General features: G+C 42.6%; 1 protein-coding gene across 1 annotated transcript in view; it reads right to left on the minus strand.

Annotated features, from left to right (window-relative positions):
* SLIT3 (slit guidance ligand 3) overlaps positions 1-14,112 on the minus strand; it is a 508,252-nt gene that overhangs the window by 14,505 nt on the left and 479,635 nt on the right. The window contains exon 32 of the mRNA XM_054168241.1: positions 11,758-11,888. Within this exon, the coding sequence (XP_054024216.1) occupies positions 11,758-11,888 (131 nt within the window). The remainder of the gene's footprint in view (positions 1-11,757; positions 11,889-14,112) is intronic.

The following is a 14,112-nucleotide window of genomic DNA, read 5'->3' on the forward strand; positions in this document are numbered from 1 at the left end:
ATGACCTGCTTCTCCTGCTATGCCAAGCCCATCCCAGGAGCCATTGCACAAGGCTATTCGTGGTCTTTGCAGGACCTTCACTTGAGGCTTGTCAACTAACTTGATGCTGAGAAACCATTTTGGTTCCTTGCCAACTGTCATCACTTCTAGGCCTTCAATGCACAGCCAAAGGCTGAGGACTGGCAGGATGATCTCTCTGGATCAGTAGTGCTGGGAGAGATCCCAGTCAGAGCTGGCTGTTCCAGGAGTGCCTGGTGAGCTACCATCCTACAGTGCCCTGCCTCCCCAGCAAAGGGGACACACATGCAATTCCCCAACCCACAGCATTCCTCACCTTTCTCCTCTCCATTATACTTGTCTTTTCATAGCCCAGATGACATGTCTTGGACAATCCATTACCTTGCTTGCATCAAGGTTACCCTCAGTGAGAGCTGGCCATGGCACCTGATCAGATTTATCCAAAAAAGAGGGACATACCAGGCACGTGAGGAGAGCCCAGCTTCCAAAACTCACCAGAAGGCCTTGGGCCCAGCACCTTGTGTTCACCCTGTGCCCAGGTGGGAATCTCAGAGCTGCCCTTACAGAGAGGGGAGGCCACAAAAGAGGGTTCCAGCCTCATCTCAGAGCAATTCCAGCAAGATGAACTGGTGGACCCACTGCACATGGCACTGCACACAGCCTCTGCTGGGGGCTTAGACTCCAGGAATGAAAGGAAAGGGATGTGTATTAAACATAAAACCACAAAGAGTATATGAGCAAACTTATTTCTACTCTCATTTTTGATCCATTTCTCTTCTTGCCCCTATTTTTTCTTTCCCCTTTAATCCAGCCCCAAGCACACACAGATATTCTAAACACTGCCTCCCCTTGCTCTAACAGCCATGAGGGATTTAGAGCTGAGCCACTATAAATATGCTAGTGAACAGAAATGCATTAAAGGATTAAAGCATTCAATTTGAACTTGTAAAATTTGGGCTCTGGGTTATTGTTATTTTTTTTTCACCTATGTGCAATATACCTTTAGTGTAGACAGAAGAGAACAGCAGGGCAGAGGAGTCAAAACCAAGACCAGCTTCAAGTATCACAGCAAACTGTGTCACTGAGGAAATGTATAACCATCAATTATGCAGATGAGGACATAAATTCATTAGCTACAGTCTCCAGATTTCCCTGACCTCTGTCTTAATGGAGACACGCCTCATTTGAAGCACAGAACAATGCAAACACAGGAATGGTAAGTGACTGGGGAGTGAAGGCCATGGGGAACACTGAACTTAGATAATCCTTGAAAACATTCAGAGTTTGAAGGAATATGCAGAAATACATGTCCAAAAGAGCTTTAGGGAGCTTACAACATGTGGGAAGAACAGGCACCAGAGGAGAGGTACCAAAATTGAGAGACCCAAGGTGAGAGCTGCAGGCAGCCACATTGAAATGTTAGTGGTTTGGGAGATGTGAAACTCACACTGTGGCAGGCTGACTTCAGGTGCCAGTGGTGATGGTTTGTCACCTTTCCAAGCTACAGTTTACCTCCTGTCCTTGGTCTAAAATAGATTTAAACTTCTCCATGGCAACAAAGGCAAAATCGAAACTGGAATAGTGCTTGTGCTACCTCTACAATAACACATCAATATCTTCAGAAGCTAAATAAAAATCACATGTTGAGAAAAAAAGTGTGAAAACTGCTAGTGAAACACAAGAGTGGGGAAATAAGGTGAAAGAGATATATTAAAGCAGTTGAATTCACTTTCAGCTTAAAATACACTCTTTTGTCGTGTTCAGTCCTGTTTTATGTGGCTTGAGTGTTAGGTCTCCTAGGCTCAACATTAAGATTTTTTTCCTTGATATCTCCATTTTAATTTGCTTGGTTTTATACTTTTACCTTACTCACAACTCTGTAGACCACCCAAATAAGCCATCTTTCTCTTCTTGGTGTTTACAGCCCTTAAACACTGGCAGCTGATTACTGTATCTCCCTTAATGATCGTTTGGCCAGGCTATGCATATCTAATTTCCAGCCATAATTCAATTCTTGCAGCACCCCTGCCAACAGTGAAAGTTATTGTATTACAGACCTTCTGAGGGAGAAGCAAGGACCTTTTTTATACCCCTGCAACATGCAATTAACACAATCCTGACCCCTTTCCCTAGATTCACGGCCAGGGCAAACACTCCTTGTTTGCAGTGAATTCTCCGTGTCCCTAACATGGGCAAGAGGTCTGACACCTCCCTCCAAACCCACTGCTGGGGACCCGAAGCCGTGCTGGTCTCCTGAAGTAGCACCATGTCTCTGCAGAGCTGAATGCTTCACTCTGCTGACCAAGACGTTGTTAAAAATAGCTTGAATGAGGCCTTCAGGACCAAGGCCTCTCCTGAATGACCGGTCACAGTGTTTGTGACTTCCCTTCTGACTCCAGCAGCACAGGTTGGCACAACACAGCACACGTGCAGCCCATGTCTTTACTGTAACATGCATCATATAAAGTAACAAATCCAGTAAACACGGAGTGTAAAACCACACAGAGATTCTGCAGTGCTACTGGGACTCGTTAAACCAGTTATCCTTAAGAAAAATGACACTGCAAGCAGCACAGAGGAAGGCAGGCCCTGGCAGAACAGCAGGGCCAGCAACAGCAGCAACTGCCACATCCTCCCCAGCAAAAAGGCCACGCTGTATGTGTACAGTGGTGCGGCACACACCAGGACGCAGCTCCCTGCTCCACCAGGACTCCAAACAGAACAGGGTGCTTGGGTTTACATTCTAGCACCAGTCAAACACTACTCATAACAGCCCTGCCATTAAACTGGATAGCAAATCTCAGGTTCTGATGAGGAAATCCATCAAATGACTTCAGAGTCATTTCATCAGGGGGAATACTTTACACCATCTATGCCCTTTTCATCTCTGGAAAACATTAAGGTGTCTGCCATTTAGCAGCAGGGAGCAGGGCCACTACAAACCACAATTAAAAGGGCTTCCAATTAGATTGACAGAGAATGAAGGGTTTGATCTGAAATTGGAAGCTGAGGAAAAAAACCCATGTCTTTAGAAACCTGATGCATGGTCAGGAAATGAAATTGTTTTCGCAACTGCCACAATATCTGTGGCAACATACCTACAGTTGTATGCCTTTCCTCCTACAAAATCCATTGCTATTCAGTAGCCAGACCAGGCAGCTACCATAGCCACCTTTTCCAGCAGAGCTGGGGCATTCTGACAAATGCAGAGCTGTGGGTCATATTTCCATACTGGGAAGAAGCACTGAAATACATGCTGCAGCTCTGTGATCACCCCAGTGCCAGGTCTGTCTGCACAGCTAATGGACTGTATCTACTCAATGCAGAACTTGGGATAAACAGGATGCAAATCTATCACACGATACACATCTAAACTTTGTGTTAGTCCTCATGTTTACAAGAAATTTACAGACAGAAAAAAATAAACACATTGTCTTAGCTGGCTACATGTAGTCAGGCAAAAAACCTCACAGCCCAAGCCACGAGCCAGTCATTCGTGCACAGGAAGTCTATAAAGTAATTTTGGCTGTGATTAGGCTTATTGTCTATTCTGAACATACTTGAAATGAGTACTGATGACAGCATTAACCAACTCTGGCAATACTTAACTGGACTGACAACCTGTAGGACAACAAGCAAATACCTTCTGAAATACATTTGCATACCTGTCTCCTAGTTATTCACTGGAAACAAGGGTCAGCACAAAAGCCTGTTTCCAGCACACAGAAACCAAACTGACTGTTGAAGGTGGACTAACATCAGCAGTAACTCATGAGAGCTCAGGAGCTGCCAGGACCAGTCTCATGGCTTTGCTGATGCTCTCACTAGAAGAAACAGTAAGGCCATGGTACAGACTAATGACTACATTGGGTTATCTGCTGGGGTGGAAAAATAGTTCTTGTGTCACAGTGACTTTTGGTCTGGCTGGGCACTTTTAAGGTTTGAATTGAACTGGCTAAAACTCAACACAATTAACTTTAACAAACGGGAAATCCTTGATTTCTATTGTGAGCTTCTGCATTTTCAGCAGCAATTTTCTTTTGATGATAGAGTTACATTATTTTTAGTCACAGTCAGATCACTGTAGAGAACAACTTTTTGCCTTACTGTCTATTTTTACATAAACCTAAGACTACCCTGAACATAAAAACCAGCCAGGACCTGCAAGGTGCTGAGTTAATTCTAGAGTCCAGTAGGCTTCCAGGAGCAAAAAATGTTCCTTTCTGATGCTCTTGAAAAGTTATTAACTGAATGGCTAACACTCTCCACTGCAAAGTAAAACATCGTAATTGGGAAGAATTTGCTTTCCACCTTTAGGTGTAATCCTGTAAAGGGCCCAGTAAAGTCAGGAGAGGGAGGAGCTGCATGGTGTCAATCTGATGTGAAGTTAGACTCTGACACAGAGGCTGAACTCAGAGTGTTTGAACATATTGATTCATTTTGGCTGTCCCCCAATGGCTTTTGTTTAGTTTGTTTAGTTATGACTCTCATTTCTTCTTGGGATTAATATTGACATCTTGCTGACTCCATTACATTTTTATTATTATTCTGTGCTGAAAGAAATCAGCATTATAATGCTGTTGTACTGAGGTTAAATTCCTGTGTGTACTGCACTCGTCTGTTTTGCATAACCCTTCCTATGGGGCTGCTGACCAATGCAGCAACCAGTGGGGATGGACACAGCACATCTGCTCTGGCTTCCCTGCTGTCCCCTTCATCTGGAGGGCTGTTGCTGGGAGAGACAAGTTGGACCATGCAGAGGACAGGTATGCAGTAGCTGAAGTAACAGGGTACAGACCAGCTTATAGGTGTTTGTTTTAGAGAACATCCAATCCATTTGCTTAACAAAATACACAGACTGCTGACCATTATGTTATCTGTGCATTAAAGCCAGCAGTCTGCTTCAAAGGTGATTTGGGAGAAGGAACTCTTGTCTTCTGCCACCTGCTTGAAGTTGATTTGGGTCTGAAGCAGTACTCTGATTTTCTTACATATCAATAAAGGTGAGAGCGATGGTGTGGATGGCCACAATCCTGATCAAAAGGATACACATAACATCTCTGCTTTGTCTTCAAGTCATAATTCAAATAATGAGTGGAAATGGCATGAAACCTTTTGTGGCAGAGGAGCAGCTACTGAGCTCTGCTTTCACAGACTGTGCCATAAGTTCTCCAAAGTTCAGTGCTGAGTGCAAGACAAAGCCAAGTATGTGCCTGTGCAGGTCATAGGTCTTTGGGCAAATCAGCAGCCCTTGGATGCTGGCAGAACCTGTCTAGACTGCAACAGCCCAACCTCTGTTGACAGGGGACATCTGAGAGCAACTGAGACCTATAGACCCAGTGTTTGAGTGCTGAAGAAGGTGACCTGGGACTTAGAAAATGCAGCTTCTATTTCTGTCACCACCACAGGGCAAATGGCATTAGATGACCTATTCCAAACTTCCCATACCTAGCACACAGAGCTTGCTTTGTGAAAGCTATGGGTCTGCAGCACAGTATTTCTGGGTACCCAGATATTACACCGAAGAAAATGAGCTGGGCAGAGGCAAGGAGAGAGATGAGAGATTGAAAACTGTCATTCTTGCAAGGGATACTGAAGAGATTTACAAAGGAAAAATTAATTCAGCTTACAAAGATTTTGTCCTCAGGCAGCCTGAAGGACAAAACTTTACCCTTCTAAAGCTTCATCTCAGCAGAAGAAAGTTTCTGAATTTCATGAAAGCAAATATTTGATTCTGAACCTAATGATAAAAGTTAGATGATATTTTAAGGTCTTGGCCTTATATTTTCACCATCCTACTACACACAAATCCATGAAAAACTAGAGAAATGCAATGTTTGTAGTCTGACAAGAATTCACACACTTGTCTTTTTTGTCCCATTTAAATACACCAGAGTCCTTTATAAAGGCAAAAAATAATTCATCTGTCCTTTGCCTTGGCTCATGCAAGATGTATAAGTACATTCAAATTTTACAACTTTCACTGTGCAGGTCAGGGATTAATACTGGCTTCTTCCATTACATTTGATGCAAAATCCCTTAGGAGTACCTGGGAAACATAAGTGTGTGATACAGAGAATAAAATGAATTGCAAATATGTGCAGAATTGTTAAGAGCTCAGTGATGTCTCATAGAAGTCTCTGAAAAACAGTCTATTTAGAGACCATCCAGAAGTATCAAACAGGAATCCCACCAGGGACAGGCACAGCACAAGCTGCAGACTATGAAGGTATTAAGAAGAAAAGGGCCAGTCATGCAGTGAGCTCTGCAAAGACACTCTTAGTAAAAACTGAGTTTGACAAGCTCTAATAATGATCCTAAGAATAATTAATGCTCTCACTCCAACAACACATTCTTGCCTGGAAGGCAGTGAATTAATAGTGAAGCCTCCCAGGCTTTTCTGTTGATAAGCAGCTGTAGCTAAAGAGATGATTACACAAAATCCCATCTCCTGTAACTCTGGAAGATGTGGAAGTCCTATTGCCAAAGCAACTGTTCAGCTTCAGCACCAGAAGAGCAGAGGAGGAGGCTATGAAATCTAAGCAGAGGAGCAAAGTCCTCGAGTACTACAAAGTTCAGCTCAGGAGTGGCATGGCCAGGGGCCTGTTGTTGGACAAGAAGTGCCAGTGGCCATGTGGGCTGCTGCCTGGGCTCCAGCCACCATGGGCAGAGCCTGAGTTCTGTGGAACAGCATGGGAAGTTTACAGATGCTGACAAAGTAAGTCTTGTGCTGATCCACAGCCTGGAGGGAGAAGGAACCTCATCCTTTGGAAACTCTGGGGTTTGTGCATGTCTGTACTTTTTGTGCACAAAGAACCAGATGTAATTTGTCATCTCACAGTCACCGCATATGAGGCAGATACAGCAAGAATTTAAGCTCCCTTATTTTGGGCCTTTAGCTTTAACCACAAGAACATCCATCTATGCCACGTAAGAATCAACCAGACCATGAGAAGTGAATTATATAATCTATAAGACATAATTTTAATGATGTACAATTTTTGAAAAGAGATTATGCAAAGATACTTGTAAAAGGGATTATAATGTAATTTGGGTGTAAGCTCTGCAGAAAGACAAATACAATTAATTCTTATGTTTTCCTAGCTGCCTTCCTTTTCACTGCGGTCAGGAAGCCTGGATGCAAGCATAGGATTTTATGCCTGTGACATCTGCATCTTGCTCTGTACCAGATATGACAGTCTGTATGCAACATGGCAATCTGGGAACTCTGCAGGGAATTACATCAGTAGTTTGTGTCAAATTTCTATTTTCCATTTCTATTAGGAAAGATTAATAGAAGATCCAAATCAATATGACTGTCTAATAGCATAAAATCTATCAGGGGAAAAAAAAAAAGGACAAATAAGTTTTTATCTTAGGTTCACAAAACAGATAGAGGAAAAAAGATTGGAAATAGGAAGCTCTCCTTATAGAACACAGTTAAACAGATAGCGGTATCCATGGCTGACTGCTGGCACCTCAGCTTTACACACTCTTTGTTAATTTAAGCTTTTAACAAGTGGAGCATGGTGGTAAATAAAAGTAACACATAGAGTTGGTCTCTTTAAATTAAGGTAGAGTATCTATGTAAAAAATGTGCTTTATGTGAAGAACTCACTGCTGGCTCAGTATTGTCATGGCATGGAGAGTAACTCTCACCAGTGCAGAAACCAGCAGGTCAATAAAGCACTTGGAAACAGGCTTCAGCATCTATAGAATAACTAAATAGAATAAAAGAAAGAACAAATAGGAATCCTGCTTCAGAAATGGATCTTCTGTAAGACGTTACCTGTGATGCCCAGGAAACAGTTATTCTGCAGCTCACAAGTGAGGAGCTCCAGCAGCAGACCAGTCAGCTTTTCTTTTAAAAGGATGAGTTCAATCATTGCATATTCATGCATGAACTTGTATCGCTTTCTAACTTGATGTTAAATGACAATGTATTTTAGATAGTCTTTTCCATTGGATATTTGCTGACCTTTATCTGACTAGAATGAAAGAAAAGTCCACTGTCAACTTTAACCTTTCTGTTCAAACACACCATAGGAATGAATACATGTGAAGCAAATCTGAATGTACAGCAAGTTAATCTTGGGCTTTTCCAGACTAACTTTAGACTGCAGTTCTGCTTCCTCAAAGGAGCACCTCAGACACAGGAACAGGTCCAAGCCAAAAGCCAGAGAGAGATAAGCCTTCAGAGAGCAGATAAAATGAGTGGTTCTTTGCTGGCATGCCTGCAATCTCCTGTTATACCACATCCATGCTCCCAGTTTCTTAGAAGAGTGTTACAAGCTTGGGCCACCGTCAGATCACACCACAACAGTAAGTTCAGAGCACACACCCCATGTGTCTGGTACAAACTTTGTGCTTAGCTCTATGTTAAGGTCTGGGGGAGAGTTTTGCAATGTAAGACACGGGGTACTTCATCCTTCCAGCACCCTTCTGCTGAATACTACTGAAAACTACCACCAAGTATGCCTCACTTGCTGCTGGCTTCCCAGCCTGTCTGACAACAGGTTTTATTTCACCCCCAAAGTACATTACTTTGCTAATTTTACTGTTCTTCAGTACTATTAACAAATCTTATCATGGACACTCTGATGGAGAATTACAGATAATCTGGCTTGCCCATGACCTCCCACATTCCATCATGGGAGTACCTGAAGTTGCCAGAAGAATCATAGAATCAATGAGGTTGGAAGAGAACTCGAAGATCATCAAGTCCAACCTGTGACCCAATACCTCATGACTATTAAACCATGGCACTGAGTGCCATGTCCATTCCCCTTTTGAACACCTCCAGGGATGGGGACTCCACCACCTCCCTGGGCAGCACATTCCAATGGCTAACAACTCTCTCTGTGAAGAACTTTCTCTTCACCTCAAGCCTAAACCTCCCCTGGTGCAGCTTGAGACTGTGTCCTCTTGTTCTGGTGCTTGTTACCTGGGAGAAGAGACCAACCCCCTTCTGGCTAAAACCACCCTTCAGGCAGTTGTAGACAGTAATAAGGTCTCCCCTGAGCCTCCTCTTCCCCAGGCTTAACAATCCCAGCTCCCTCACAGGGCTTGCTCAAGGACTCTCACCAGCCTCATTGCCCTTCTCTGGACATGTTCAAGAATCTCAATGTCCTTAAATTGAGGGGCCCAGAACTGCATACAGCACTCAAGAATTACAGTTACAACACAGGACTAGGTCAGTTGTAGATTTCCTGCAGCTGTAGCTGGCACAGTTCCCACCAGACAGTATTTTAAGGTCTCCTCCTCTTTTGGCAGACTCTTCTGAGGAAAAAGAAGAGCCAAAGCACTGCTCATCTCTTCTAAGAAGTGGACCCCTTTGGAGGATAGCACCTGATATTGCCCATGAAGATAAACCTAATAGTCTTTAAACAGAGCTTCTTAGAGGCAATCAGTCCACTTTTGCTGAGACTGAGATTTAAGAGAGGCATCTAAACAGGACAGCAGGGAGTAGGCAGTAGAAAACACAAATTGTTTTATCAATGCTGGGACTATGATTTGAACATTGCAGATTTTTCTACTAATCTTATTTTCCATGGAAAATTAGCAATGGTAGAAGTTGCAGAAAAGAGTCCCTTCAATTCTTAAGGTAAAATGCAGCAGGCTGAATCAGCTGTTCATATCATCAAAATGCAAGTTGGGAGACAATGCAATTAGAAATGCAGATAAACTCATGAAGCCACTACAAGGCATAAAAGAACTTTCATGTTTCTGGAGGAAGCCTCTTAAATATCTAGGAGGCATTAGTGACACAACTTAGAAATTATAGCCAATGGCTGAATAATGGCAATGTCCAGGCTGCTAAGGGAAATTGGGGATTTTCCATTATTTGGTGGTTTCCTGTCAAAACTCAGTGCCAAGCTGGAAGTCATGTCTTAGCCAAACAGAGCTTATGCCTTAGCTCAAAGTCAAACAGGATATACAGCGAGGTCGAACCAGATCCACTCACGCCTTCTACCCTTAAATCCTATGATTGTAAGGAAAGAAGCAGGTTTCCTCTCCCTTCCTCAGCCCTTAAGGAAAACAAGTCTTTTAATCTATTTAGAGGCCCATTTTGACGTTCTTTAGCTGCAGTTTTTCTCAATCAACCTAATCCTTTCCCATCAAGCTCCATGCTAATCCTATTTTGCTCCACTCCTTAAACTAATAAAAGATTAGAGTGACATTTCAGAAAGGGCATCGTATTAAGCAGCTTCTTTCCCATCTCAACAGATCACACAGTACAAAATGTGGTGAACAGGCCATTAATCTTATGGTAATGAGGTGTCAGTCTGAATGGAGGCCTCCTCCTTGATCCATATGAAGGACGCAGGAATAATGAGGACACTGTTGCCTGCCATCTCTGGCAAATTTGCCAGAAGGCAGCAGATCCATGAAGTGTTGTGATGGTGGCAACAACTCATCACCACACCACTCTGCCCTTGACAACAGAGAACAAGCATCCACATGGATCTGTCACCCCCTGTGCTGCCCACACATAATGAGCTTTTCCCTATGTTCTAATTAGTGCCATAAAACTGTTTAACAACTTCAGCTTTGCTCTAACATGAAATCAATTAGGATTAGCAGCCACACACAGTGACATTTTTCACAACTAGCCAGCTGGTGAAAATCACAAACTACTTTCTTCATTCCTACAGTGGACAAGCCATCACTCTTCCTGGTGACATGCCTGCATTGGTATTTTCCAATTTGCTTCTGTACAGAAATAATTTTCTTATTTTCTCACACAAGTCTCTGTTACCCTTAAAGAAAACTCCCTGGAAGATGGAAGTTTTACCAAGTGCTGAGAAAACTTTCCAGATAAAGCATGAGGCAGATCCTGGCTAGTGATCATTGGTAACACCCTGGGAAATGTAGACATGGCACTTTGGGACATGGTTTAATGGCCATGGTGGCATTAGGTTGACAGTTGGACTCAAGAATCTTAGAGATCTTTTCCAACTGAAACAATTCTACCATTCTATGAAACCCAGCTCTCCTGCACACACAATGCCATGAAATTGCACTGAACATGAATGTGCTCCAAATGATGACAACTGCATGTTTACACAGAACAAACTGGAGCAACAGGGCTTAAGAATAATGAGAAGGCAGTTAATCCAGGGGTAGGGCTGCTAAAGGAGCAGTGGGTGACAGGAGCAGCACATGTCTCTTTCCTAGGAAAACACCTTTGTGCATGGGTTTCACTTTTACACCTGCTTTTCTTTCTTGTGACTAACAAATAAAAACCGTGGGTTTGGGATCCCAAAAGTCAAGTGCCTGAAGGTCAAATTGCCCTGCAACTTACCTTTGGTTTGTGTAGTTACTACGGATAGAGATACTGAGTTCTTCCAGAATTATTCACCCTCTAGAGGAATTCATCCCTTCTCCTCCTATTTGACACAGTCTCATTCTGAAGTTGCACAGTCACTGCTCTGTTTTAGTACAGTAAATTGATGCTAAATATCAACATCAAAGAAACTGATTATTTGGCACTGAATCTTTAGTGTGGATAAGAAACAACGTTTTTCTGCAGTCATGGTTGGATAGGGTGTCACTGGTACTGCCAATAAATGCCAAGATAAGCCTTTTTTGTAATTTTCTTATCTAATTGCATATATAAAAGAGATACCTTGAAGTATACTAAAAGGTTCTTCTCCCATGCACATTTCTTAGAAAAATTCCTACCTCTCCATCTTTTTTTTTGGAAATCAACTCTCTTGGTAAAGCTCAGCTATTTACCTGTAGACTGTGGTAGGTGGAGAATTCAGTGTGTCATAGATGAGCCTCACATGCCCTTGGTACAACTCCAGAGCCAAAGGATCATTGTCTCCTTTATATAACAAGATGCCGTTGTCCTTGTCTGTTGCTACCTGTGAAATGTTAATAACCAGGTAAGGTTGCTTGATAATGATTAAAAAACAAATCTACATAAACATAAAATCAAAATCATATATACAAGTTGCCCAGAGAAGCTGTGGAGGCTCCAGCCCTAGAAACGCTCAGAGCCAGGTGGGGTGGGGCCTTGAACAACCTGGTTTAGTGGGAGGTATCTGTGTCCATGGCATGGGGGTTGGAAATAGATGATTTTTAAGGTTCCTTTCCATGATTCTTTGATGAATAAATCATGTATGTGGACAACCACAAGAGCAGGAGCAATGAGTCACAATCAAGGTCTTTTTGGCATTGAGTGGGCTCATGTACAAGGAGGTTGGTCTCTCACTAAGGGATGTCTCCCTTGTTTCAAATGAGAACTAGTTTCTAGTTTTCAGGATGTGAAAGCTGCAATTTTTTTGCCCTGTCAACAGTCTGTTGTTGTATTTTTGGTGATGCATGAATTTATCTTTCACCTACTACCCCAGCCTGAAGTGGAAGTTCAGAAAATCAGCTCTGGCAGTAGGAGTGGAGAAAGTTCTTCACGGAGAGAGTCGTTTGTCATTGGAATGTGCTGCCCAGGGAGGTGGTGGAGTCACCATCCCTGGAGGTGTTCGAGAGGGGATTGGACGTGGCACTTGGTGCCATGGTCTAGTCGTGAGGTCTGTGGTGACAGGTTGGACTCGATGATCTTTGAGGTCTCTTCCAACCTTGGTGATACTGTGATACTGTGTGAGTGTGTCCCAATTACAAGCAAACAAATTTCAGCAGGTGCTGATCTGCTCACATACTTCTGTGAACACAAAGGAGGAAAGAAGAACTTGTCCTTACATCTGGCATAAGCATGAGTTATTCCCCCAATCCAAGTCATCAGTGAGTCATACTGATTTCAAATGGGACACTTAGAGAACATAGTAGCTCTCATCCCTCCGGCTTGGATGTACCTCAAGAAAAAAAAACCAAAACACAATCCACCCTGAACACTGAAACAAAAAGAAGGACTTTGATTTCCCAGTCTCCATCTCTCAGATACCCCTTTAGTATGGGGGGAAAAAAAAAAAGGGGAAGAGACAAGAAGAGGTTGTTGGATGCAACCTGCCAGTTATTTTCACAGCATGTTTCCTGAGATTTCTTGCCTCTTTTTTTTTGTTTTGAATAATGGCTGCCAAACTAGACAGGAAATTTAAAAATCTGTTTGTCTTTATATATATATATATATTTAAAATGCTATCCTTTTGCCCTTAGAAGTTGGTTTGGGTTTTTTTGTTGTTGTTGGGATTTTTGGAACACTTTTTTAATAAGTGGTCTTCTTCTACCTGGTCTTAATAATCAATGTTGTATTCTAATTTTAATTCAGTAGTGATTAATTACTGCATGCAAGAACAATATTCAGCCTGGGAAACCAGAAGTGAGAGCATCATGGGCATGTACTTTTTTGTAAGAATGAGTTTTATTCTTCAAGTCATGGTAACTTCTTTGTAAACTTAAGTGGTCAGATGTCCAGATTTTCACCTTCAAAGTTGACCCACACTTTAGAACCCTTTTTTTTTTTTTTTTGGTGGTATTAAAGGAGATTTTGAAGCAAAAGTGACATTTCAAATATACACGTATCAGCTTCATTTTCATATGAACTCTATACTCAAGCTATTAAAGAAAAGCTAAAGTATGACCTATTTTCATTAGAATAAACTTTGCAGGAACCACCCTTTAAAAATCTATTCCTAATGTGGAAATCCAGTCCTCTTGCCCATGTCTTGGGAATTTTAATTACAACCAAACTCCATCAAGTAAGTCTAGAATATGATTTCCAACTGTGGAATACAATCTTTTCAAACTGAGCTCTGGTGAGACCCCACCTGGAGTACTGCATCAAGTTCTGGAGCCCCTATTATAAGAGGGATATGAACGTGCTGGAACGTGTCCAGAGAAGGGCCAGGAGGATGATCAGAGGGCTGGAGCACCTCTCCTATGAGGACAGACTGAAAGAGTTGGGGCTGTTCAGTCTGGAGAAGAGAAGGCTCCGAGGTGACCTAATTGTGGCGTTCCAGTATCTGAAGGGGGCCTACAAGAAGACTGGGGAGGGACTTCTGAGGATATCAGGTAGTGATAGGACTAGGGGGAATGGAATGAAGCTGGAGGTGGGGAGATTCAGGCTGGAGATGAGGAGGAAGTTCTTCACCATGAGGGTGGTGAAGCCCTGGAATGGGTTGTCCAGGGAGGTGG

The sequence above is a fragment of the Dryobates pubescens genome, chromosome 16 (assembly GCF_014839835.1).
Source record: "Dryobates pubescens isolate bDryPub1 chromosome 16, bDryPub1.pri, whole genome shotgun sequence".
In the NCBI taxonomy this organism is placed as follows: Eukaryota; Metazoa; Chordata; class Aves; order Piciformes; family Picidae; genus Dryobates; species Dryobates pubescens.